This window comes from Bos indicus x Bos taurus, chromosome 18, assembly GCF_003369695.1.
Source record: "Bos indicus x Bos taurus breed Angus x Brahman F1 hybrid chromosome 18, Bos_hybrid_MaternalHap_v2.0, whole genome shotgun sequence".
Taxonomy (NCBI): Eukaryota; Metazoa; Chordata; class Mammalia; order Artiodactyla; family Bovidae; genus Bos; species Bos indicus x Bos taurus.
This window is the reverse complement of record NC_040093.1, coordinates 20,329,774-20,357,682: the sequence shown is the minus strand read 5'-3', so window position 1 is coordinate 20,357,682 and position 27,909 is coordinate 20,329,774. Positions and strand designations below refer to the sequence as shown.

General features: G+C 40.6%; 1 protein-coding gene across 2 annotated transcripts; it reads right to left on the bottom strand.

Annotated features, from left to right (window-relative positions):
* Positions 1–694: 694 nt before the first annotated feature.
* Positions 695–27,753, bottom strand: ZNF599 (zinc finger protein 599). Of its 2 annotated transcripts, XR_003506324.1 has the most exons (5): positions 27,339–27,753; positions 25,036–25,162; positions 23,512–23,607; positions 13,371–14,958; positions 695–1,631 (listed from the first exon to the last, which is right to left on the bottom strand). XR_003506324.1 is itself a non-coding variant. In XM_027514243.1 (4 exons), the coding sequence occupies exons 1-4, from the start codon at positions 27,354–27,356 to the stop codon at positions 13,433–13,435; spliced, it is 1,767 nt and encodes a 588-aa protein (XP_027370044.1). In that variant the 5' UTR covers positions 27,357–27,753; the 3' UTR covers positions 12,683–13,432. The 2 variants fall into 2 exon arrangements, 1 of the variants encoding a protein (XP_027370044.1); XM_027514243.1 differs by lacking the exon at positions 695–1,631 and having other exon boundaries at positions 12,683–14,958.
* Positions 27,754–27,909: the final 156 nt, after the last annotated feature.

Genomic DNA, 27,909 nt, shown 5'->3' with positions numbered 1-27,909 from the left:
TTGGTAGCTTTTACAAGACACTCCCATTTCCTTCCAACAAATCTTCCTTTGGTAACTGAACCATCTTGCAGGAGAATATATTTATTATCCAAAATACCCTGAGGAGACAAGAACACAGCATGGCTACAGGTAGTTGGGAGGGTATACTACACATGTGTTTTGGAGAAAGAGCAGAATGAAAGAGTCTTCAGATCCCTGTATGGAGTAGAGTAAGGCTTTACCCAGTATCAGAAGCCTAAAGGACTTGAGCATGACCTCTCAGTACAAGGTCCTCTGGGTTGAGTGCAACTGCCCTCACTGTTCCTGAATGGAGGTTCAGTTCAGTTCAGCTCAGTCATGTCTGACTGTGACCCCATGGACTGCAGCACACTAGGCTTTCTTGTCCATCACCAACTCCCAGAGCTTGCTCAAACTCATGTCCATCGAGTCAGTGATGCCATCCAACCATCTCATCCTCTGTCATCCCCTTCTCCTGCCTTCAGTCTTTCCCAGCACCAGGGTCTTTTCCAATGAGTCAATTCTTTGCATCAGGTGGCCACAGTATTGGAGATTCAGCTTCAGCATCAGTCCTTCCAGTGGATATTTTGGACTGATTTCCCTTAGGATGGGCAGGTTTGATCTTGTAGTCCAAGGGACTCTCGAGAGTCTTCTCCAACACTACAGTTCAAAAGCATCAATTCTTTGGTGCTCAACTTTATGGTCCACTTGTCACATCCATACACGACTAGTGGAAAAACCATAGCTTTGACTAGATGGACCTTCATGTTATTGAAGATCATTGATGCCTGGAAAGTGAGAGTAGCTTCAATAACCTTGGGCTTGTCAGATGTTGCTAGAGACACTTGTGCAGTCATTCATAAAGATCCTGAAAGAACTAAGGCACATATCACAGCACTTTGTGGGAGGCTAGCTTTGTGTTTGACACCAAAGAAGAGTCACACACTGTCTTTTAAACAGGATGCAATTATGTCAGAGAAAAGAAATGTCTATGATTTCACTGATGAAAGACAATGACAAAGTTGTGTGGCTTGAGAGACACAGAAAGTAAGCTCTGGCATTAGAGATTAACCAGGAAAAAATATAATGGCAACAAACAACATTGTTATCAGCAGTGGTTAGTTTCATGGCTATGTATGGTGCACTGTATACCTGCACTGTATGCTAAGGACTTTGCAGCATTCAAGCAATTAAATTTCCCAGTTCTAGACCCAAATTTCCAAGTTTGAATCAGCCTATTGATACTGGCACTTGCTTTCCATTAATCTAAGGAAATTTACTTCTCAAGTTTTGACTTCTGCACCCAAACAGAAATAGTTTCCATTTTATCAGATGGTTTTGAGAATTTACGCATAAAGCAAACAATGGAGTGCCTGGCACATGTAAGTCATTCAGTGTGTTTTTCTTACTTTTATTAATCCTCCCACAGACTATTATATAAATATTATAATCATTTTTATGACACAGTCAGCAACCTGAGACTCAGGCAGTATTAGCAAATATCCCAGAGTCACACATCTCAGGAACATAGGCTGAATTTGTAGATCTAGTGAAAGGCATGCAGTTACCTCCTTGGCAGTATTGTGTCTCAGAAGACCAAAATTCTTCTGGCAATCACACAGATCTTCTCATGCCTCCTTGAACAAAAAAATATTCCCTTAACCAAGTATTCCCTTTGATTCATTCAGCCTAGAATGTCTCCAATATATTCCAGCCAGAGAGACTAATGTCTACCTTACAAAGTTCATTGTAGTGTCTGACAACAATTCCTCAGACAATAATGAAGAAAATGAGGGGTAAAGAAGTTATAAGGCATTTGAAAATGATGAACAAATTGACAGAAGTTCCTCCGATCCAGTAATTAAATGTAAATGGATTAAACTCACCAGTCAAAAGACAGAGAGTGGGAGATTTCAATACCCTACTTTCAGTAATGGATCGATCAACCACACAGAAGATAAGTAAAGAAACAGAGGACTTGAACAAATCAATTTTAAAAATCTAACAGAGAAGTGACACTCTACCTGAAAACTGCAAAATATACATTCTTCTCAAATGAACATGAAACATTCTCCCTAAATTATTGTATCATCACACAAAGTAACTTAAGTGACTGCAACAGGATGAAATTAGAAATGAATAAGGAAAACTGGAAAAATCACAAATGGAAATTAAAGTGCACACTCTTAAACAACTGCTATGTCCTGAAAATTCATATGATGAAATCCTACTAGCCAATTGGATGGTGTTAGGAGGTGGGGCTTTGGGGAGGTGCTTAGGTCAGAGGGGTGGAACCCTCATGAATCAGATTAGTTCTCTTATAAATGAGATCTTACAGAAGATATTAAGAAGAGGTGGCAAGAGTACACTGAAGAACTGTACAAAAAAGGGTCTTAATGACCCAGATAACCATGATGATGTGATCACTCACCTAGAGGCAGACATCCTGGAATGTGAAGTCAAGTGGGCCTTAGGAAGCATCACTAAGAACAAAGCTAGTGGAGGTGATGGAATTCCAGCTGAGCTATTTCAAATCCTAAAAGATGATGCTGTTAAAGTGCTGCACTCAATATGCCAGCAAATTTGGAAAAGTCATCAGTGGCCACAGGACTGGAAAAGGTTTCTTAATTCCAATCCAAAGAAGGGCAATGCCAAAGAATGTTCACACTTACCACACAGTTGCACTCATTTCACATGCTAGCAAGGCAATGCTCAAAATCCTTCAAGCTACGCTTCAATGGTATGTGAACCGAGAACTTCCAGATGTACAAGCTGGATTTAGAAAAGGCAGAGGAACCAGAGATCAAATTGCCAACATCTGTTGCATCATAGAAAAAGCAAGAAAATTCCAGAAAAACATCTACTTCTGCTTCATTCAGTTTGTTGTGACTATGTAGATCACAACAGACTGAAGAAAATTCTTTAAGAGACAGGAATACCAGACCACCTTACCTGCCTCCTGAGAAATCTGTAAGCAGGTCAAGAAGCACAATTAGAAGCAACAATAAACTCATTCAAAATTGGGAAAAGTGTATGTCAAGGCTGCATATTGTCACTCTACTTATTTAACTTATATACAGAGTACATCATGTGAAATGCTGGGCTGGATGAAGCACAAGCTAGAATCAAGATTCCTGGGAGAAATATCAATAACCTCAGATATGCAGACAACACCACCCTAATGGCAGAAAGTGAAGAGGAACTAAAGAGCCTCTTGATGAAAGTGAAGTGTGTTAGTCACCCAGTCGTGTCCAACTCTTTGCAACCCCATGGACTGTACTCCACCAGAATCCTCTGTCCATGGAATTTTCCAGGCAAGAATACTGGATTGGGTTGCCGTTTCCTTCTCCAGGGGATCTTCCCAACCCAGGGATCAAACCTGGGCCTCCTGCATTGCAGACAAATTCTTTACTGTCTGAGCCACCACAGAAGCCCAATGAAAATGAGAGAGAGAAAAAGCTGGCTTAAAACTCAACATTAAAAAAACTAAGATCATGGTATCCAGTCCCATTACTCCATGACAAATAGATGGGGAAACAATGGAAACAGTGACAGACTTTATTTTCTTAGACTCCAAAATCACTGCAGATGGTGACTGCAGCCATGAAATTAAAAAATGTTTGCTCCTTGGAAGATAAGCTATGACAAACATAGTGTATTAAAAAGCAAAGATGTTACTTTGCCAACAAAAGTCTGTATAATCAAAGCTATGGTTTTTCCAGTAGTCATGTATGGATATGAGAGTTGGACCGTACAGAAGGCTGAGCACTAAAGAATTGATACTTTCAAACTGGGGTGCTGGAAAAGACTCTTTAGAGTCCCTTGGACAGCAAGGATATCAAATCAGTCAGTCCTAAAGGAAATCAACCTTGAATATTCATTGGAAGGACTGATGCTGAAGCTGAAGTTCCAATTCTTTGGCCACCTGATGCATAGAGCTGACTCACTAGAAAAGACCCAGATGCTGCAAAAGATTGAAGCCAGGAGGAGAAGGGGGCAGCAGATGAGATGATTGGATGGCATCACCAACTTAATGGACATGAATTTGAGCAAACTCCAGGAGTTAGTGAAAGACAGGGAAGCTTGGCGTGCTGCAACAATGCAGCGATGGAACAACAACTGTCTAGCCCATTTTGCCACTAAAGGACTCATTGAGAAGTCTGCAACCAGAAAGAGAGGCTGACAATCCGGGCACCCTGATCTCAGGCTTTCAGCATCAAGAACTGTGAAAAATAAATTTGCTTATAAGCTACCCAATCTTTTGTATTTTGTACAGCAGTTTGAGTGCACTAAGACAACAATCCATGGGTCAAAGAAGAAAGCAGAAATTAAATCAGAAAATACTTAAAGACTAATGAAAATGAAAACACAACATACCAACATTTAAGGTACAGAGCAAAAACAGTGCTAGGAGGGAAATTTGTAGCAGTAATCGCCTACATAAAAAAGCAATCAAAAATCAATAACCTAACTTCTGCCTTCAGGAACTATAAAAAAGACAAACTTTGGCCACCTCATGCGAAGAGTTGACTCATTGGAAAAGACTCTGATTCTGGGAAGGATTGGGGGCAGGAGGAGAAGGGGATGACAGAGGATGAGATGGCTGGATGGCATCACCTACTCGATGGACGTAAGTCTGGGTGAACTCCGGGAGTTGGTGATGGACAGGGAGGCCTGGCATGCTGCAATTCATGGGGTCACAAAGAGTCGGACACGACTGAGCGACTGAACTGAACTGAAACCAAAAGCTACAGAAGGAAGAAAATAACAAAAAATAGGGTGGAGATAAACCAAATAGAAAGTAGAAAAACAAAAGAGAAAATCAACAAAACCAAATACTGGCTCTTTGAAAAGTTCAACAAAATTGATAAACCTTTACCAAAACTGACAGAAAATACAAATAACTAAAATCAGAAATGAAAATGGAGATATTACCACCAACCTTACAGAGATAAAAAAGAATTATAGGACAAAATATGAACAATTATATACCAACATATTAGATAAATATGAAAAAATGGAAAAATTCCTTGCAAAAGAAATTAAACTGACTCAAGAAGAAATACAAGATTTCCACAGACCTATAAGAAGTAAAGAGATTGAATCATAATCAAAAACATCCTGACAAAGAAAGCTTTGAACCAGACTGCTACACCAGTGAATTCTACCAAGATTTAAATGAAGAATTAACACCAGTCCTTCTTAAACTTCAAAAAACAAAAACAAAACAAAACAAAAGAACTGAAGAAGGGAAACCCTCCTTAACTTGTTCTATGAGGCCAGTATTATTCTGATACCAAAGACAGATAAAGACATCACAGGGAAAGATAATTACAGATGAATGTCCTTTATGAATACAGATGCAAAAATCCTCAACAAAATATTAGCAAATTAAATCCAACAGCATATTAAAAGGTTTACTCACCATAAGCAAATGGAATTTACCTCAGCAATGCAAGGGTGGTTCAACATAAGAAAATTAATCAATGTAATCCTTCCCATTAATAAAATGAATGGGAAAAAACCACTTACTCATCATGATTTATGTAGAGAAGACATCTGGAAAACCCAATAACTTTTCATGATGAAAATGCTCAGAAAACTCAAAATAGAGGAAAATTTCCTCAACATGATAAAGTTATTTGTGAAAAACCTACAGCTAAAATCATACTCAAAGGTGAAAGACTGAAAGCTTTCCCCCTAAGACCAGAAAAACACAAGGAAGGATACCTGCTTTCACAGTTACTATTAAGCATTGTACTTGAAGTTCTACCCAGAGCTATAAGACAAGGGGGAAAAAAAGTCATCTAAAGTGGAAAGGAAGTTGTAAAATGATCTCTCTCTCTCTTTTTTTTCTTTTTGCAGATGACATGATCCTATACATTAAAAATCCCAAAGAATTCACAATGACTAATAAAGCTAATAAATGAATTCAACAAAGTTGCAGGGAAAACTAACACCCCAGAATCATTAGTGTATTTATAGAACAGCAATGAACAACCCCAAAAGAAAATTAGGAAGCTCCTTGTATTTTACAACCATACCTACAAGAATAAGATACTTAGTAATAACTCTAACCAAGAAGGTAAAAGATTTGAATGCTGGGAAAAAAAAAAATAGTTGAATGAAAATAAAGACCTACATAAATGGAAAGATGTCTCATGTTCAAAATAAAATAGGAAGTCTTAACATTGTTAAGATATCAATATTACCCAAAAGATAACACAGATTTAATGCAATTTTTATCAAAAGCCCATTTTTGCAGAAATGGGAAAGAATTCCCAAATTCATATGGAATTTCAAAGGGCCCCAAATAATTAAAAACAATCCTTTAAAAACATGTATACCCGTGGCGAATTCATGTTGATGTATGGCAAAACCAATACAATATTGTAAAGTAATTAGCCTCCAATTAAAATAAATAAATTTATATTAAAAAAAAAAAAACCTTCAAAACTTAACAGAATTCCCTGGTGATACAGTGGATAGGAAATCTGCCTGTCAATGCAGGGACACTGGTTGGATCCCTGGTCTGGGAAGATTCCACATGACACAGAGAAACTAAGCCCCTGCAACCACAACTGCTGAGCCCACACTCTACAGTCCACATTCTACAGCCCACAAGCCGCAACTACTGAACTCACGTGAGCCACAACTACTGAGACCTGCGTGCCCTAGAGCCTGTGCTTCACAACAAGAGGAATCACCACAATGAGAAGCCTGTGCAGAGTAATGTAGAGTAGCCCCAACTCACCACAACTAGAGAAAGCCCATGCACAGCAATGAAGACCCAGAGCAACCAAAAATAAATAAATAAAAAGAAGTGATAACTCAGTACACATGAAAAAAAAAGTCTGGCACTAACATAAGGACAGACATACAGACCAAAGAAATAGAAGAGACAGCCCAGAAATAAAACCTCATATATACAGTCAATTTTCAACACAGATGATAAGACCATTCAAGGGGAAAAGACAATCTTTGAATAAACTGCAGAAGAGGAAATACTATTTCATTCTATGGTGCCAGAATTGCCCTGACACCAAAATCAGACAAAGACACTACAAGGAAAAAAACAGAAACAAAAAACTATAGACCAACATCCCTTGTGAATATGGATGCAGACATACTCAGAATACTAGTGACAGACACTTCTCCAAAATATATATATAAACGACTAACCATGGAAAAATGGTTGGCATAATTAATCATTGCTGCTGCTGCTGCTAAGTCGCTTCAGTCGTGTCCAACTCTGTGCAACCCCATAGATGGCAGCCCACCAGGCTCCCCTGTCCCTGGGATTCTCCAGGCAAGAACACTGGAGTGGGTTGCCATTTCCTTCTCCAGTGCATGAAAGTGAAAAGTCAAAGTGAAGTCACTCAGTCGTGTCCTTTTACTCCTAGCAACCCCATGGACTGCAGACTACCAGGCTCCTCCATCCATGGGATCTGCCAGGCAAGAGTACTGGAGTGGTTTGCCATTGCCTTCTCCGAATTAGTCATTAGGGAAGTGCAAATGAAACCCATAATAAATTGCTTCTTGGCTTTTTGACTAAGATTGAATACAAAACCACTACCAGGATGGCTATAGTAGAAAAAAGGGCACGGGAGGCAAACAAGTGTTGGTGAGGTTGTGGAGAAATTGAAACCCATTGCATTGCTTATGGGAATGTAAAATGGTAAAACCATCATGGGAAAAACTATGGTGGTTCCTCAAAAAGTTATATATAGAATATTTTCTGTCAATCCCAAATATATATTCAAAATACTTGAAAGCAGGACTCAATTGCTAAGGATTCAGATAATCATTCACAGATGTTTATACCAGTATTATCTGCAATAGCCATAAAGGCAGAAAACAACCCAAATTTTCATTAATAGATTAATGAATAAACAAAATATGGCATGTACATATAATGAAATATTTTTCAACCTTCAAAGGAATGGAATTCTAAACAGTCTACAATAGATGCACCTTGGAAACATTATGCTAAATGAGATTAAGCCGTACACAAAAAAGGCAAATATTGTATGATTCCATTTATATGAGATACCTAGAATAGGCAAATTCATAGAGAAATAAAGTAGAAATAGGTTACCAAGGACTTAGGGCAAGGTGGGAGTTACTGTTTAATTGATAGAGTTATTGTTTGGGATGATGAAAAGCTTCTGGAAATGGATAGTGCTAGTGGATGTACAACCTTGTGAATGTACTTAATACTATTAAATTGTATATTTTAAAATGGTTAAAAATCATAAAAATTTATTATATCCTGCAATAAAAAATGAAAGAAAAAACCCCAATATATAATACATAGTTAGCCTTTCTTATTCTTGTGAAATTAGATGCTACGTCTTTGATTCTAACAGAAGTATGGCAACAAGGAGAATCCTAAGCAAATTATCTAAATCCCATGTAAGATCATGTATATTTCAGGGTGATTTTCAGACTGCCACAAACCATAACTGCTAGCTTTTATCTCCAAAAGAGATACTTTTGGAACTGAGCTAACCTATCTCTATTAGGGCCCACTAGTAGACAAGTTAATGGAAATTACACAAAGTTTCTAAGTGCTCACAGATTACATTGAGAAAAATCTAACTTTCTGGAAGGGTGGCAGGTTCCAATTTGTAAAGAATTGCTTCATTGTTTATAATTTTATTTCTCCTTTAAATTTTTCTTTGTAAGAATAATAGTCTCATACAGGGATTACTCAATAATTAGTATTTATATGAGAAAATAATTAAGTTTACAATCATTTGTTGACCTTAGTTTGTTATATTATGTAATGGTTTAAATTTTGTAATTGATATGGAAAATTACAACCCATTTCCTGGTTGTAAATATTATGGGAATTAAGGCAATAAAATAAGACTCAAGACATAGACACCAGAAATGTTCAGAGAATATCTGAATTTTTAAATAAGTGAATGGATCAGTAGTTTACAATATGTGGCCCCTTGACCAGCAACTTCAGCATCACCTGGAAATCTATGAGAAAAAAAATTCTCAGGACCTGGCAGAGAGGAATATCTGAACAAAGTCCTGATAACTGGACAGACCGGGCTTTAGGGAGGGAAAGAAGGTCTGTTGGGTAGAGCTAGTTTAGGATGGCTGGGAGAGCATTCACAACAGAGAGGGGAGGAAATGGAGCCTAAGATATCTTTCTGGATATAATAGGGGTTTGGATTTCCTAAGAACAAACGGGCACCCTCCCAATGCCCCGGGGACAGACGGGTCATTAAAAAGGGAACAAATGCTGGGCATGGCTATGGTACACTGAAGAGTGGATTCCACCTCCAGGAGTTAGTGTTGCAGGCATCCAGCTTGTACTGCAAGGTCTTCCAGTTTCTCCACAGGAGCCCAGAACCAGAGATTTCAGAATCTGTGTAAAACTGCACAGATTTCCCATGGTGGAAACTGATTCATATTAAAACAAACAAACAAACATAAAAAACCCTTTGGGGAGCCTTAACCCACACCCCTAGGCCAGATGTAGACTCCCAGGTAGTACCTGGTTAAAGACAGAACTGACAGCTTGGTGCTACAGGCAATCCAGTTATACTTCCACATATCAGACCAACAGAAGTAGAAGAAGGAAGGATAGAGATTATTATTTGTAATTGTACAGATAAGGTAACCTTGATAAAGTTTCATTTTATTAAAACATAAAAGCTGATCACAGTGATCACTTGAACACCTAGGAGACATGTATGAGGACAGACCCACAGGCACCAAAATGCAGAGAAATAAGAGAGATCTTGATGGCCCTTCTGAGGATTTCACCTTTCATAGGCATTGCCAGAGTTGTCAATTTATGTAACTTTTTTGGTAAGAATGTCAGTGTCCCTACTAAAATACTTACAGAAATACAAAAATATTTCCAAATCACAATGTCTGACATCCAATTAAAAATAAACAGTGACACACAGAAGCAGGAAAATATAACCTAAAATGAGAAGAAAAATCAATCACTTAAAACAAGGCACAGATGAAGCAATTATACCCTAATAAAAAAAATTTTTTTAAACAGGCACAAAACACAAAAAGATGCTCATCACTGCTAATTATTGGGCTTCCCTTGTGGCCCAGCTGGTAAAGAATCCATCTGCAATGAGGGAGACCTGGGTTTGATCCCTGGGTTGGGAAGATCCACTGGAAAAGGGAAAGTCTACCCACTCCAGTATTCTGGCCTAGAGAATTCCATGGACTGTATAGTCCATGGGGTAGTAAAGAGTCTGACATGACTGAGTGACTTTCACTTCACTTCACTGCTAATTATTAGAGAAATGCAAATGAAAAATACAATGTGGTAACATCTCACACCTGTCACAGTGGCTATCACTAAAATGTCAACAAATAATAAATGCTATATAGAAGAACAGATTTAAATGCTAATGAGACAGGCTTGCTTACAAGGCTGTTGGCAAATGAAGCTATATAATGCAAATGGCTTTCAAAGCCTGACTTTGAATTATTCAAGTATTACACACAATTGTGCTATTGTGTGAATGCCAAGGGCAACTAAGTACAAAACCCCTAGTGTTGTCAAGAGCCCCATGTCCAGACTTGAAAAGAAAAATCTGAACCATATGACAGTCCATTGTAGGTGGAATAAAAAAGTTTGAGTGATAGCAGAAACATTATGGGACTTGTTCCACAACTGCTCATCCAAGAAACTGAATGCTATTTCCAGTGCAAAAACCTTGCCTCCAAGGTTTAATTAATTTTGGATAATGCCCCAATCCATTGCCATGAAGAAGTTGAAAATGCCCACTCCAACCTAGATGTTCTTTTCATGCCCCTAAATTCTATGTTATCCAACCATTCAATCAGAGCATAATAAAAGCACAACCTAAGGGAGCTTTATAGCAAAACTCTCAACACCAACAAAGAAACCACGAGGATGGACTACTGGGTGTCTGTCAGTATATGCACTGTCACTGTGTTGGCACAACCTGGGATAATTAATAAGCAGACTACTATCATTAACTGTTGGGAAAATGTTTGGCTAGACTGCCTGAAATTTTTCAGACTTAAAGGTATTACAGAAAATATAAAGGACAGTGTCAAACACATAATGCATATCACAAAGCATATAAGTAAAAAAGACTTCAAATGATATGATGGAAGATGTGGAAGAAACTTTGGCAGAGAAGTAAGTAGAAACCACCAACTAAGACCTGGAAGAGAAGGCAAAACAAAGCATCGTCCTCTCCTTTGGTTGTCCTGGGTCAATCCAAGGTCAAGAGATTTACCCACTTCAGTGCACTGCCCTATCACACATCCTGCAGTTCTATCAAAATTAGAGTCTTAATGTTAATATTTAATTAAGTTTAATCTTTTTTTCTGCTACTGCTAAGTTACTTCAGTCATGTCCGACTCTGTACAACCCCATAGATGGCAGCCCACCAGGCTTCCCCATCCCTGGGATTCTCCAGGCAAGAACACTGGAGTGGGTTGCCATTTCCTTCTCCAATGTGTGAAAGTGAAGTCGCTCAGTCAGCAACCCCATGGACTACAGCCTTCCAGGCTCCTCCATCCATGGGATTTTCCAGGCAAGAGTACTGGAGTAGGGTGCCATTGCCTTCTCCAAATCTTTTTTTCTAGAACTTTATTTGCATGATCTACTGTACAACATAGTATACTATACAGTGTTTATGTGTTTACTGTATAAGAGTACTGCATATATGTATTGTTTGTGTATGTTGGAGTGAAAAGAGTAAAAGCAGTACAGTAACAACAGAATATACAAAAATGATGTCATTGAAGTATTTTTAATACAATGAAATATTGGATGTAACTTCTCAGAAACATTTATTAAATAAGGTGTTCTAAAACAGAAAAAAAAAAAATTCCATAGAGGATTATGTATTGATCGGTTGACGAAAATGTGAACAGATGCTCACAGGCACCTAAATCTGTATTGCCACTAGATGCAATGGTTCAGTATTCACTAATTCAGTGTTTATGGTGAACTTATAGAGGAGAAATATCAATAACCTCAGAAATGCAGATGACACCACCCTTATGGCAGAAAGTGAAGAGGAACTAAAAAGCCTCTTGATGAAAGTGAAAGAGGAGAGTGAAAAAGTTGGCTTAAAGCTCAACATTCAGAAAACGAAGATCATGGCATCTGGTCCCATCACTTCATGGGAAATAGATGGGGAAACAGTGGAAACAGTATCAGAATTTATTTTTCTGGGCTCCAAAATCACGGCAGATGGTGATTGCAGCCACGAAATTAAAAGACGCTTACTCCTTGGAAGGAAAGTTATGACCAACCTAGATAGCATATTAAAAAGCAGAGACATTACTTTGCCAACAAATGTCCGTCTAGTCAAGGCTATGGTTTTTCTAGTAGTCATGTATGGATGTGAGATTTGGACTGTGAAGAAAGCTGTGCACCGAAGAATTGATGCTTTTGAACTGTGGTGTTGAAGAAGTCCATTCTGAAGGAGATCAGCCCTGGGATTTCTTTGGAAGGAATGATGCTAAAGCTGAAACTCCAGTACTTTGGCCACCTCATGTGAAGAGTTGACTCATTGGAAAAGACTCTGATGCTGGGAGGGATTGGGGGCAGGAGGAGAAGGGGACGACAGAGGATGAGATGGCTGGATGGCATCACGGACTCGATGGACGTGAGTTTGAATGAACTCCGGGAGTTGGTGATGGGACAGGGAGGCCTGGCGTGCTGCAATTCATGGGGTCGCACAGAGTCGGACACGACTGACCGACTGAACTGAACTGAACTATAGACTATAACTACCGTGAATAACAAGAACTGATTGCATATGATGTATGTATATGTATTTCAAGACTCAGGCCTTATGCTCAATGGTAGACATGACATTGACATGTTACATGTCAATGTTTTGTAACAAATAACTTTCAATAAACGTTAGCAGAGCTAACATCCCAATGGTCCAACTCTCCTGACTGTGAATATAAAAAAATACATAAAGGGGATGAGGCCTTAGATCTCTCCCCTTTCAGCCCCTCCCCTGCCGCTATACAAATGACAAATTGTCATAAGCTCGGCAGGGAGATTGAAAAAAAGACACACATGCATTTCTCTTTCCTCTCTTCTACATCTCGTTAAATGCTCTTGAGATGGATTTATAATAAACATAGGAAGAACTGTTACTGACATTTTCCCCAAATGCATGACAACCACTGAGTCTCCCTTATGGATTCTCAGATGTAGTGTAAAGCTGTAGCCAGTGTCAATTTCTAGTATGACCCTTCAGATGACCTGCCATAGAAAGCTTTCACAGAGATGATAATTAGTGTTTCTCTTCTGACACTGAGTAAGATATTTCTCTGGCCAAAAGACCCCTGAATAGTTATATTCAAAAGGAAAGGTACTTCACCTGTATGAGTTCACCTAAATTGCCTGAAGTGAGCAAACTTGTACAAGGCCTTCCTCCATCTTCTAAACTCTGGTGTGAATCTTTTGATGGTGAGTGAAGGATGAACTGTGGCTGAAGGCCTTTCCACATTCACCACATTCAAAGGGTTTCTCTCCAGTGTGAGTTCTCACATGTTGAGTTAAGGCAAAGTTGTCACAAAAGGCCTTCTCGCGTTCTTTGCACTCATAGGGCTTTTCTCCAGTGTGGATCCTATTATGCCGAACAAAATTTGCAGACTGGGTGAAGGCCTTTCCACATTCTCTGCATACATAAGGCTTTTCCCCGGTGTGAATCCTCATGTGTCGAGTAAAGGAAGAGCTATAGTAAAAGGCTTTTGTACATTCTTTACACTCCAAAGGTTTTTTCCCACTATGGGTCCTATTGTGTCTGATAAAAATATAATGGTGTGTAAAGGCCTTTCCACATTCACTGCATTCATAGGGTCTCTCACCAGTGTGAATCCTCACGTGTTGAATTAAGGAAGAGCTGTCACAAAATGCTTTCCCACATTCTTTGCACTCAAAGGGCTTCTCTCCAGTATGTGCCCTCTTATGCCGGATGAAAGTAGATCTATGAGTAAAGGCTTTTCCACACTCACTGCACTCATAGGGTTTCTCTCCAGTGTGAATCCTCATATGTTGAGTGAAGGATGAGTTGAGGCAGAAAGCTTTTCCACATTCTTTGCACAAAAAGGGTTTTTCTCCCGTGTGGGTCATATTATGCTGGATAAAAGTGGACTGGCGAGTGAAGGCCTTTCCACATTTGCTGCACTCATAGAGTTTCTTTCCAGTGTGAATCCTCATGTGTTGAGTAAAGGAGGAGCTGTAGTAAAAGGCTTTCCCACATTCCTTGCACAAAAAGGGCTTTTCTCTAGTGTGAGTCATATTATGCTGGGTGAAAGAGGAGCGATGGGTGAAAGCTTTACCACATTCTTTGCACTCATAGGGTTTATCTCCACTATGAATACGCTGGTGCTCTGTGAGGTAAGACCTGCGTTTGAAGGCCTTCCCACACTCAATACACTTGTACGGCTTTTCCCCAGTATGAAACCTCATATGTCGAATGAAGTCTGCCATATAACGAGAGGCTTTCCCACATTCACTGCATTCATAAGGCTTCACTCCAGCGTGAATCTGTTGATGCCGAGTAAGGGCCCAATTCTTGCTAAAATCTTTTCCACATTCCTTGCACTTATAGAGGTTATTCCTTGCATCAACAACCAGGTCTCTTCCTGGTTCTTGGGAATCACATTCATGCAGAGCATCTTGTATACTGACTTGCTCCTGTAAAATCCCTAAACAAAGACTATCACCTGTCTCAAAGTCATCATGTTTATGGCTCAACTTCCTCAGGCATGTCTCCTTGTAGGGGTCTGCTCCTGGCCTCCAGTTCCCTTCTTGCATTTCTGACAGTTTTTCCTGATACCTTGCTTGCCCCAGCCAGGAATCCCTTGAGGTGCCATGTGTCACTTGTTCCTCAAAAGGGGCTTCCTCAGTGAGGGCCAGCTGAGAAGCAGTAAGCTCTGTGGTCTTGGGGTTTGCTTTTTCACCTGAAGGAAATCCAATATGACAAAAGTGCCTATTAGTGATGTCAACACAGAACAAAATAAGTGACCACTTTAGTGGAAGAATGAAGATGAAAATAAAGCTTCTACCATCTACAGCATTTTTACATCTCTTAAACCCTAGTTTAAAATCTCTTTCTTTACTAATCCTTGGGCTCTTGACATCTTTAAAAGGTAACCCAAGGAGAAAAGCGGCAGCAGGGAACAGAAAATCTGTAGTGGAGACTCCACCTCACTGTCCAGAGTGGGGAAGGGTGGGCAGAATAATGATAATGACTGTGTTCCAATATCTCATGCTGCTATAACAGCACAGAGAAGGTGAACCTAACTTGGCCCAGATGGCAGACAGAAAGAGGTCAGTGGAGGCTACAAGGACAAGGTGCTACATAAGTTTATTTCCAAAGGTGAGTAGGAATTCCCTGACAGAGGAATTAGGAGAAAAACTGTATTAGACAACTGAAAGTTCAAAGGGTCAGGGCCTTAAGAGAATGCTGAATGCCAGGCAAAAAGAAAAGAATGACAGGATGGTGGAGAGGGAGGCAGAAACAGAGGAGAAACAAAATCTTAGGATTCTGGACTGTGCAGAAGTTGTGGGGAGTCAGAGATAAGCAATTGGGTGGACATATTCAGTCTACTATACCTGAGTAAAGACTCAGTGAACAGACTGAAATGGATAACATTTAGATAACTAGAAAACATATCACATCAATAAAGATTTATTTGAAAAGAGATTCATAATATAAAGTTTCCAATTTCACTCAAATTCATTATAAATTTAATACAACTTGGGATAAATCCCAATAGGGTTTTTCATGGTTACGGGCAAGCTGATTGTGGAATTTATATAAAAGAACAGAGACCAGGATATCTCTGAAGAAGAATAAAGCAAAAGGACTTGCTCTTTGAGGAATCAGGATGATAATGAAATCATATATAACAAAGTAGTGTGATGCAGCCTAGATATAACATAAGCTGTCAAAGTGTCAAAGGTAAAAACAGAGTTAGGAGCTCTGAAATGTGTTTTTGGAATTTGCTCAACACATGAGGATTCACACAATTTTGATATATGACAGAAGTAGCAGAGAGGCTAGTGGGAATAAGAAAAGACTATTTAATAAATGGATGTAGAAAAATCATTTGCCACAATGAAGGAAAATGAAGTTGTATTTCTACCTTGCACAAAGCAAAAAATTAATTCCAGATTGATTAAGACTTATTGTCAGAAGCTAAAGATTAAAAACATTTAGTAAATAGTGACAATGACTATCTTTTAGATCTTGGGGAAAAGGAAGAATTCAAAAACAAGATACAGAAGCATTCACTATAAAAGACCAATCAACATGACTAATGTTTTAAAAGTCAATCCAAGAAAAATGGCTATGTTAACATCAGACCTACATTAACACCAGATAACATAGATGACAGAACAAAGAAAATGGGACCAAAAGGGACATTATATAATGACAAAAAGATCAAGCCACCAGGAAGACATAATAACCCTAAATCTGTATGTACCAAATATCAGAGCCTCAAAACATACAAACTAAAAACTGAGCTGAAAGGAGAAATACCCAAAATTACAATTACAGCTGAAGACTTCAACACTTCACACCCAAAATGAAAACTGAACCATGCTATGAACTGACATTTCACAGAAGCTATGTATTGACTAATCAACATATGAAGAGGTACTCATGGGCAAATTAAGACCACAACGAGAGACTATTTTATATTCATCTGATTGAAAACACCTTTCAAGTGTTGGAGATCCATGGAATTGTTCATACAGAGGAAGTGAAGTGTAAGTGGGTATAAATAATCATGTTAGAACACAACAGGGCATCATCTAGTAAAGTTCTCCTTTTGTTTAATTTATAATTCCCAAATTCCAGTCCTAGGCATATTCTAAGAGAAATTCCTACACTTGTTTGTGAGAATACACACATGTGAATTTTCATGGCTCCACTGTGTATGGGTACAAAAAATAAGAAACAAGAAAATTTCCATGAAAATGGATGAATACATGGTGTTATATAAACGACTATTGGAGAAAAAAAATGAGTGAACTATAGCTGTGTGCATGCTCAGTTACTAAGCTGTGTCTTGCCTCTTTGCAACACCATGGACCGTAGCCCGCCCGGCTCTTCTGTCCGTGGGATTTCCCAGCTAAGAATACTGGAGTGGATTGCCGTTTCCTTCTCCAGAGGATCTTCCTGACCCAGGCAAGGGATCTTCCAAACCTGTGTCTCCTGCACTGGCAAGCAGGTTCTTTACTGCTGAGCCATCAGGGAAACCGAACTATAGTTACATGCATCATGAATCTCAGTAATGTACTATTGAAAGAAAAGTACAAATCCTATAAGATAACATAAACAGATACTTTTATAATGTTCAAATAAAAAAGCAAAATATACACAGGAGTACAATGAAACAATTTTTTTTGAGAATGTCAGTTTTTCATGGCATTATAAAAATGATATGTATGTATCTTAAACTTATTTTTTAGCAATTTTTAATTGTGGTAAAATAAACATAACATAAAATGTACCATTTTGAGATGAAACAATCTTAAAAAGTAATGGATAGAATAATTAGATGAAGTAGATAAATTCCTTAAAAGACTCAAATTACCAAAACTGACACAAGAAAAAACAGACTATCTGAACAGCTCTTTATTTATTCAAAAGACAAATTCTGTGATGGACTGAATTTTTGTGTTCCCCAAAATTCATGTATTGAAGCCCTAACTGCCAATGTATTTGGAGGTAGGGCCTGGCCTTTACAGAAATAATTAAGGTTAAGTGAGGTCAAAAAAGTAGGGACCTGAGAGGATCAGATCCTTATAAGAGACACCAAAGACTTCTCCCTCTCTTCCCCACCATCACACACCACACTAAGGAAAGGCTGTGGTCCCTGTCTTCGTATACGAACACTAATCCCATCATGAGTGCTCCATTCTCATGACCTCATCTAAACCCAATCACCACCCAAAGGGCCAGGATCATCACACTGGGGCACTAGGGATTCAACATACGGATTTTGGGAGGACACAGGTGTTTAGTTCATAATAAGGTGACATGAGAAAAAGCACATGGCAAATGTTCTGTAAATTGTAGACCACTATCTCTTATCATTATTATAGTTGCTACATTGGTTAATCAGAATGTCAGCAATAACCTGTGAGAACATTTTTTTAGTACTCCAGTGCTGAGAAATACCACTACTGGGCCTCAAAGAGTAAAGAGGCAGATACCAATCGCTCACAAGAATGTGAAGCAATGAGGGATCTTACATATAGCTGGTGGGAATGTGACATGGTGCAGTCACTCTGAAACTGACTGGTAGTTTCTTTTAAAGCTAATCATATAACTACACCATGATCCAGCCAGTCTACTCATATGTATACTCCCAACAGAAATGTGTGCTTATAGGCAACAAAAAATATGGCTAAGAATATTCATAGCAGCATTCTCCATAATATTCTGAAAAGTCAAATGTCCATCAACAGGAACACAGGTTATGTGTAATCTATTAATTCACTGAGCTATTGCACAGTGAGAAACTAACTCCAAATAAAAGCAACCACATGGATAAATTCCAGAGCCATGATTATCAAAAGAAGACAGGCAGGGCCATATTGTGCACTGTGGGGTTCCATTTATAAACCTTCAAAACTAATCTATGGGACTTCCTTGGTGGTCTGTAGCTAAGACTCCAAGCTTGCAATGCACGGGGCCTGGGTTCAACACCTGGTCAGGGGACTAGACCCCCTATGCTGCAACTAAGAGTTTGCATGGCATAACTAAAAGAGTCCACATACCGCAACTAAGACCTGGTGCAGCCAAATAAATAAATAAATGAATATTTTTTAAAAAAAACCTAAATCTATGGTGACAGAGTCTAAATACTGGTTAATTTTGTAGAAGGGGATATTAACAAGGAGGGAAGCACAAAAAGCCTGAGAGGTGCTGGAAATACTGCAGTTCTTGACACTTGCAGTGGACACGCTGGTTTATATATATGTAAAATTTCATAATGATGGACCTTTAAGATTTATACATTCACTATGTATAAATTACACCTCAGTACAAAAATTCAAGGAAATATTGACTAGTAAAGGAGAGGTCTGTGTAAATGTCTCTTCTGAGAATGAGAAAAGTCCTCTAAAAAGCTTGGTTGTTCAGCTGAAATAGAGTCAACAACTTTTGGATGTTGTTGGAGAGCCAAGAGCATTTTTTTTTTTTTAATGTTTCCCACAATTGCAAGAAACTTCAGCATGTTTTTTCTATTGAGCAGAGAGAAGATGGAGATATAGAAGAGGGAGGAAATAAATGAAGCAGCATGTTCTCTGATGCAGTGGGCAGACTCCTGTATGGTTTCCCATAATCCCTTCCTCATGGTGTTCCCGAAGTTTTGATACCCTCTGCCTGAATCCTGGGCTTCCCAGGTGGCACTAGTGGTAATGAACCCGCCTACCAATACAGAAGACATAAGAAACATGGATTCAGTCCTGAGTCAGGAAGATCCCCTGGAGAAGGAAATGGCAACCTGCTCCAATATTTTTGCCTGGAAAATCCCATGGACAGAGGGGCCTGGTGGGCTATAATCCATGGGGTCACAAAGAGCTGGACACAACTGAAGTAACTTAGCACGCACGCATGCTGAATCCTAGCAAAATTTACTTCTAAAGACTAGAATATAACAAAGGCAGTAGAATGTAAGATGTAACAGATAAAGTATATGTGTGGAACCTCTCTTGCTGGAATCTCTTACAAAATTACTTGATCGGAAGAAGTAAGCTGATGTGTTGTAAACTGTCTACAACTACAGCTTTGCAGGGTATCAAGCTAAGCTGTGCCTAGATTTCTGATCCACAGATGAGATAATAAGTGAGTGATATTTTAATATTAAATGAGTGATTTTTACTCACTCATTGCGATCTGGCAATAGATAACTAAGACACCTGAGAAGGTAGGTGAAGGTATGACCTAGACTCTGCTAGGGGGATTACCCATGGCCAGGGATGAGAACTCTTCTGTAGAGGTGAGAAGGAAGCTGCAGGGATAAGTCAGTAAGGATTAAAAAGCAAGAAAAACAAGGGAACCGCCTTTATTTTCTGAATGAACTGGGTCATATGTTGAGATCTCAATGACTGGGGAGGTGGTGATGTTTGGAATAAGGTAAAAGTGGACAGGGGAGTGGATGTGAGACATAGAGCTGATCATGGGGGGCCTATGTTAGCATCATGAGGCAAAAGATGATTGCAGCCTGGGCTAGGGTGATAATGATGGAACTCATGGAACTGGTGGAGGTGACAGATTCAGGAGAAACATATGATGAAATATGATCAAGATTCAGGAATGGCTGCCTCATGGGCATGATGAAGATTGAGGTGTTGTTCAAGTTTGTTTTTGGTTTTCTCAACTTCTTGAACAGCAAGACCATTGACTGAAATGGAGAGATGAGAGGAGTGGGCAAGATCTTGAGATCCTTCTTAGGCATGATGAGTATGAAGTGCCTTTGAAACCTCCAAGTGAAGATGTAGAACTGCAGAAAGGGGTGAAGATTTGAGACAGACTCAGTGGACTGAGGAGGGGCTGGCCAGAGATACTCACTGGCTGGCTGAGCAACCTGAGGGGAGCGATCACAAATCTACATTGGTGCTAGCCACACATTTGATGTGGGGCTGACAAAGGCAAACACCCTCTTAAGATTTTACAAGACAGGCGAGCAAGAGGATGACAAGGCTAGGGACTGCTTCTGAATATCTCATTTACAAATGGAAGCATGGATGCCTGCAGGGATGTACAGTACAGATAAATGATTGAATAGAGGTGAAAAAGAGTGAGATGCAAATTAGAGTTGGAGATAGTAATCTGCAGAAAAATAAATGACTCTTTTCTGAATCCAGAAGGTAGTTTGAGATACCATTAGTCACTATTCATTATGAGTAATAATACATGAATATTGTTAAGTCACTTACTTTGGGTCAGGCAATGGAAGGTGAATGGAAGTGACTATGTGAGCAAGTGGGTATGACTACTCCCCTTCTCTCCTATTCCTTTTGGCCAGTTGGATGATGTCAGGGCAATCTTACAGCCACATACTGACAACAGAATACCCCTGGTCCCTAAATAGATATGTGGTACAGAATTTGCCTACAGACTCACATTATGTGTGTATGTGCTCAGTCGCTCAATCATGTCTGACTCTTTGCAACCCTATGAACTATACTCCACCAGGCTCTTCTGCCCATGGAATTTTCCAGGCAAGAATACTGGAACAGGCTGTCATTTCCTACTCCAGGGGATCTTCCCAACCTGGGGATCAAACCCACATCTCATGTGTCTTCTGCATTGGCACACAGATTCTTTACAACTGTGTCACTTGGGAATCCTGACCACATTACGCTATGCTATGCTATGCTAAGTCACTTCAGTCGTATCCGACTCTGTGTGACCCATAGATGGCAGCCACCAGGCTCCCCCGTCCCTGGGATTCTCCAGGCAAGAACACTGGAGTGGGTTGCCATTTCCTTCTCCAATGCATGAAGGTGAAAAGTGAAAGCATAATAATTTTTAGAAATATGATATTTAATATTTAGTACCTCACCTGATGCTTCATCGACTAAAGATATCTGGGTAGGAGTTTCAATTTCAATTGATAACTATTAAAATAAGACATCAGGTATATATCATATTGTACACAGTCTTTCATGACTTTATATGCCTTTGCCATCTAAACACAGAAAGGGAACCAAGAGATATTACAGACTCTCAGTGGAACAATTTCTGATTTCACTATAAAAACAGTTTTACAGCTTGAAAACATGATAAAGTTAAAATTACACCTTTATTGAGGTTGATGTGGCAATATGTATATATTGGATGCCTTACAAACCTGTACATCCTCTGACACAGCATTTCTACTATGAATTCAATTTCCCCCCTTCACCTCCCCAACCCTCCCATTCCCATTGAACTTAAGTCTTTGTACAACATGTAGTCACATGTTCTTTGTATTTAGATTTTCTGCTGTAGAACACAGTCTGCCGTCAGTCTGTGATGTGTTGGCCTAATTCACAGATTCAAGAAGCTATCCGCACACTTCACAGAATGGCAACCAGCACAGAGAGGCGTTCAGTAAGTCATTGATGAAGGAAGATAATTTCTCATCTTTTCAGTCCACTGATGTCATAACACCTACAGTGAGCTTCAGGTGTGAAAATAACCTTACATTTTTGGATTAAACACACAGTATTCATGATGTACTATTTCTTTTAATACTGTTAGATTTAGTATTAGGATGTGCTTATATAGAAATGCCCTTTTTTCCCCATGTATTATCGTTATCCATTTGACAGTGAGGTTGAGCAGCTTATCTTTTTATTCTCTCCTACAGTAGGGATTATTTGTTCTTTGAATATTTGGCAAAAGGCAAGATAAAACCATCTGGGCCTGAGGCTTTTTTTGAAGAAGAGATCTTTGAAAACTGCTTTAATGTCTTTGATGGCTACTTCTTTATTCAAGTTGTCTACTTTTCTTGCCCCAATTTGGGATTTTCCTACTTTTCTAGGTATTTATCCACTCTAGCTAAATTATCAAATATACTATATTAATTTTTAAAACACAGCACTGCTGTTCATTAAGTTATTTTCCTTTATATCATTTTTTATTTTTATATGCATCTTTGTTTTTTCAGTCTTGGCAAAAGTTTATTTCTCTACAGTCCAGCTTTTACTTTTATTCATCTTTCTTTTTATTTTCTGTGGTAGTTTATTTTCTATTAGGTAGGGTAGAACCCAGGCAGGGACAAAGTGGCTTGTGTGGTCTGAGAAAATGGGAGTGAGTGGTCCTGGTTTTTACTGTGGTGACAGGGTGGGCCTGGGATTGCATCTTGGAATGCCATGTAGGTGCCAAGGAAGGTGTAGACTTTTTTAAAAATCAGTTTGCCCACAGGTAGGGCAGAAAGGAAAGGTGGACATGGGAGCTGAAAGTTGCCAACAGTCAGACATCAAACAGACTCTTGTTCAGAACTCTCTGCTGCTGCTAAGTCGCTTCAGTCGTGTCCGACTCTGTGCGATCCCATAGACAGCAGCCCACCAGGCTCCCCTGTCCCTGCGATTCTCCAGGCAAGAATACATTATACCATGGCACAAATGAGAAAAACAAGTTTTGCTGAGCCACCAAGATTTTGGAGTTTATCTCTTACAGCAGGCAGCATCCACTTAGCCTAACTTGTATGTCAAAGGCACAGGAAGATCATGCAACTTCCCCAGGGTCCTGATGCTTCTGAATGGCCAAGTATAGAGCCTGTCTCTTACTCAGGATAGCACATTTCAACCCCAGTAAAGGCAAAGAGTGTGATGGGATTGGGAAGACAGAGGAAACACAGTTAAAAGGACTCCATGATCACCCAAGACCCCCAGAAATCCACAGAAAGAAACTGCCCATGGAAAGGAGCACTGCCCACTCAATGGGGCTGACTGGCAGAATGCCAGTCACTCCCCAGCAGTCTGCCAGCTGCCATGCCACTCACCTGTACAGGTGTTTCTGGAGAGGCCTCTCTTTACTGTCCACAGTTCTGGCCCATACTCCAGTAGGTGAATCAGCTCTGCTTTGGGAACAGGATGCCCTGTACATGGAGAAATAAATGGGGCATGGGTATACAGGTAGAGACAAAAGGGAAAATCTCACGTATACAGGAGTGAACACCTTGAACATACCACTATGAAACCCCAAAGGGGACACCTCCTTCCAGAAGTCTTTCCCTAATTAAATTAGCAAGATTCAACCTTCCCATGCTTCAGAACTACTTAGACACACCTGGTTCTAAACACAGAACAAATTAAACCAAATCTCTGGGCATAAAGACAGTACTGGTTGTTTTCAAACCTCACCAGGTGATTCTGGTGCCCAAGGATGGCTGAAAACACTAGACTAAATCAACTGATAGTCAGTTGTCTGAGGAAGGCCATGACCTAAAACTGCTACCCATTCTGAAGAAAAATCCAGTTTGGGAAGATAGGGCTGAATGTGGGGACTTGCAACCCTATTTGTTGCTACACCATCCTGTGGCCACTTCAGGGATGCTGGCCCGATGACCTGGACCAAAGAGAGAAAGCAGACAAACAGAGAATTGGATTGGGAGGTACGAACCCAGGAGCCAGCACCACCACAGGGCTTCTCATTAGGTGAAGTAATAAACTTTTTTCAGGGTGAAACTTGTATGATATGGTTTTCTGGCACATTACAGCCAAATATATTTTGCCAAATGTGAAGGTTTAAAGATAGGAGGATTCTGAAGAGAAGTCAATGACTTAGGCAGCAGGACCACAGAAACTCTGATTAGAAAATCCTGTACTGCAAGCCAGAGTGCACCCAGCTGTCACTTAGCAAATGTTCACTGAGGTCTGCTCTATATCTGGCACCAAGGTCAGTGAGGAGGCAGGGGAAAAGGTGAACCAGATCTTCTTTGTCTCTGCTGGACCTGAGCTCCCTGCCCACTCAGGGAGTTGGCTTATGTTTGTCCCTCCACTTGGAATACTATTCCCCAGATGCCTCCTTTCAATTACTATTCACAATTGTCACAAAACACTGTAATTACTTCACAAGACTGATCTCCTGGGAGAGACTATATGGACACGAGGCAGGGAAAGCCCAGTTAGAGGTAACCATTTCTGGATAAAGTGGCCAACTAAGCTTTAGATGGAAGAACATTTGGGATTTATTATTTTGTATAATTTTATTGTACAATTTGTATATGATTATATTTATATGTAATTTGTATAATTTTGTATATTTATTATACATAACAAATACCTATATGACACTTTCTAAGTTCCCAGTTCTATTCTACACACTTTAAAGATATTAGTTCACTGGGGCTAAGTGAAAGGGTTACTACTAAAATGATAAAAATAATCATAAGGCGGTCAGACCAGAACAGGCTGAGGCTGGAGGGAGAAGCAAAGGCAGGTTCCTTAGGTCTTCTTAACTGATCATGCTCAGAGAGAGGGTGGAATGAAAGAGGCTCGGTACCACATGTGAGGTAAAGCCTTACCCAGTGAGACCAGGAGGCCACAAGTCTCCAGCATCACCTCCTGGTACAAGGTCCTCTGGGCCAGGTCTAGATGTCTCCATTCCTCCCCAGTGAAGGTTATGGCCACATCTTCAAATGATATCAATGCCTGCAAAGTCAAACAGAGATGGTGGGGTGACTGTATAGCTATTAAATTAGAGCCTACTGCTTGGTTAGTGACAGAAACTCAGAGAGACCCAAGGCCTGAATCCCTGAGTATCTCCTGAGAACCCAGCTCTGTGCTGGGTTTAAGAGGGAGGTAGATAGTGCTGTAGACGGAATACAAATAGTGTGAGAGAGAAAAGCCACCTATATGGGAATCCACTGGAGACTGATGCAAAACAAAAGTAATCTTGTGTGGACTGTGAGTCCGTTGCTGTAATCCAAGCAAGGTTAAGAGCAGTGGCAGCTGAGCCTCACTGGTCTGCCCTCTATGCCTGCACCTCAGGGCTTCAGATGCTGTGTTAAAGCAACTAAAAGTATCTAGGTCTGTACCTAGACTTCTTGGGATTTAAATCCAACCTTTTGAACCAAAACATGCTAATTTCTTCGAGCCTCAATTTCCACATCAATACAACAATAGTTCCAACTTCACCAGGTTCTTGCAGAGATTAAAGTGAAAATGTTCATAAAGCAAACAAGTGCAGTGCCCAGCACTTGTCAGTGCTTAATGTGTATTTGTGAGTTTCATTATTCGTCTCACAGCCCATAAGGTAAACACCATCACTGTCTCCATTTCACAATCAGCAAATGGGGGCTCAAAGTCAAGCTGCCCAGAGTAACATGTCTAATGAGAAAGGAAAAGATTTGAACCCAGGTCCCTGTGGTCCAGCCATGATAGGGGATTTAGATTTGATCTAGGTATCATGGCAGCTCCAGAAGGTAGAATCTTTCATTCATCAACCACTTACTGAACACTTGGTACAGGTCCTGCATTCTTCTAAGCCTGGGGACAGGAACTCCCACATACCTGACAAGGAACTAAATAAATAAGCAAGATAAAGTCATATGGCCTTAGGGGCTCCGAAATGAAGAAAAATAAGATGACTACAGAGATTACAGGAGACTTTAGATGGGGCAATCAGGAAAACCTCTCCGAGCAGATGTGGAATAAGGCTGGAATGAATTAGGGAGCAAGCCAGGAAAAATGGATAAACAAGCAAAGTTCTGAAGGTGATCAGAGCTTTGTCGACAGCAAACAAAGTGGTGTGCCGAAGAATAACTTAGGGCCTGTCCATGTGTTTACATCCCTTGAGACACAACATTCCTATGCACTGTCATTAATGAAAATTGTAATGGATTCACTTTTGAAATATAAGTAAATGTGTTGGGGAAATGGATACCGTCAGTGGCAAGCCAATGGACTTGTACCCAGATGGTACCTACAAAGAGAAATTCGGTGAGAGGCTTGTCTTCTGCTCTGTCCAGGGAACTTCTACTCCTATTAGCTGCTGATGCTGCTGCTGCTAAGTCACTTCAGTCGTGTCCGACTCTGTGTGACCCCATAGACGGCAGCCCACCAGGCTCCGCCGTCCCTGGGATTCTCCAGGCAAGAACACTGGAGTGGGTTGCCATTTCCTTCTCCAATGCATGAAAGTGAAAAGTGAAAGTGAAGTCGCTCAGTTCTGTCTGACTCTCAGCGACCCCAGGGACTGCAGCCTACCAGGCTCCTCCGTCCATGGGATTTTCCAGGCAGAAGTACTGGAGTGGGGTGCCATTGCCTTCTCCAATTAGAGGAGCAGCCAATTCCAGAAACACTGCTCCCACCCCACTTCTGCTCTCCAGGCTGTCTCCTCTGTCTCCCAGTTCACAGCTGCGCTGAGGCCGGAGGCAGGGATGTCTGAGGGTCAAACTCCACCTGGGGTAAGCCTGAGGTAACAGCAGGACCAGGAGAGTCCTTCCCCGGAAACAATATCCAGAGTGATGCTCTCTGGGTTGTGCTGAGCACTCAAGGACACATGTCACAAGCATATCCTCTCCAGTTCCTCCGACCAAGAGACAAAAGTTGTTAACACTTCAATTTTAGACCCGAGGGAATAGAGGCCAAGGGCCGTGAATCCATAAGCTTAGAGCCAATTATGGGTGCCTCTCTTTACAACACTTGGCCTGGATTCAGAACCCTGGGTTGGAACTGATGAGCACTGTCGTTCCCACACCCCATTCTCACCGAACCTCCAGATCCGAGCGTATTAAGACGGAAAGGTGGAGAGGCCCGGGATTCCCAATATCACAGAGTGGCACTATGCGGACCGCGACCCCAGCGCACTTGGGCACCCTCCACTCACCAGCGCCGGCGCCGCCATGGGACCCGTGGGCAGAGCGGGACGGCGGGAAGCGGTGACAAAAGCAGGTAGAGCGGGCTCAGCCGACCTGAGGCCAGCCCTGCACGGAAGTATCTGGGACCTGAATGTCCGCGGTGTGGAATGCGTATAAGGCCCAGGGAGCCGCCTCTGGGAGCTGTGGGGACGGAGGGCTCGGAGCTCGAATGCTCGGCTGACAACCCGTTCCAAGCGGGGTCACTGTTCACACAAAAGTGTGGTGGTGGGTTCTTGTCTCCTCACGGCTCTTTGCTCGGTACAGAAGACCTTTTTCCGTGGAGCGGTCAATGTTTAATGTTCCAGGGAAGGAAACCCATAAAGCTAGACAGACCGCTTGTAAACGACATCCTAATACTAGACCAAGAAGTCCCGCCCAAGCTGCCACCAGCGCCCGCCTCCGCTTTACGTCATTGGCTCAGCGCCCAAGGCCGTCATTGGAGACACTGCCTTCTGGGTAATGTAGTTTCTGACTTCATCCTGGTGAACCAAGGAGCTCACTTCCGGTTTTCTATGGAAACTGTGTTTTAAGGTTCCATGG

Excerpts from the sequence above, each read along its gene's own strand:
- ZNF599 (XM_027514243.1), bottom strand. Across the intron at positions 23,608-25,035 it reads TGGCCTCCTGGTCTCACTGG|GGCATCCTGTTCCCAAAGCA; the intron begins GTAAGGCTTTAC and ends CTCCATGTACAG. Across the intron at positions 14,959-23,511 it reads CTCCAGAAACACCTGTACAG|GTGAAAAAGCAAACCCCAAG; the intron begins GTGAGTGGCATG and ends GATTTCCTTCAG.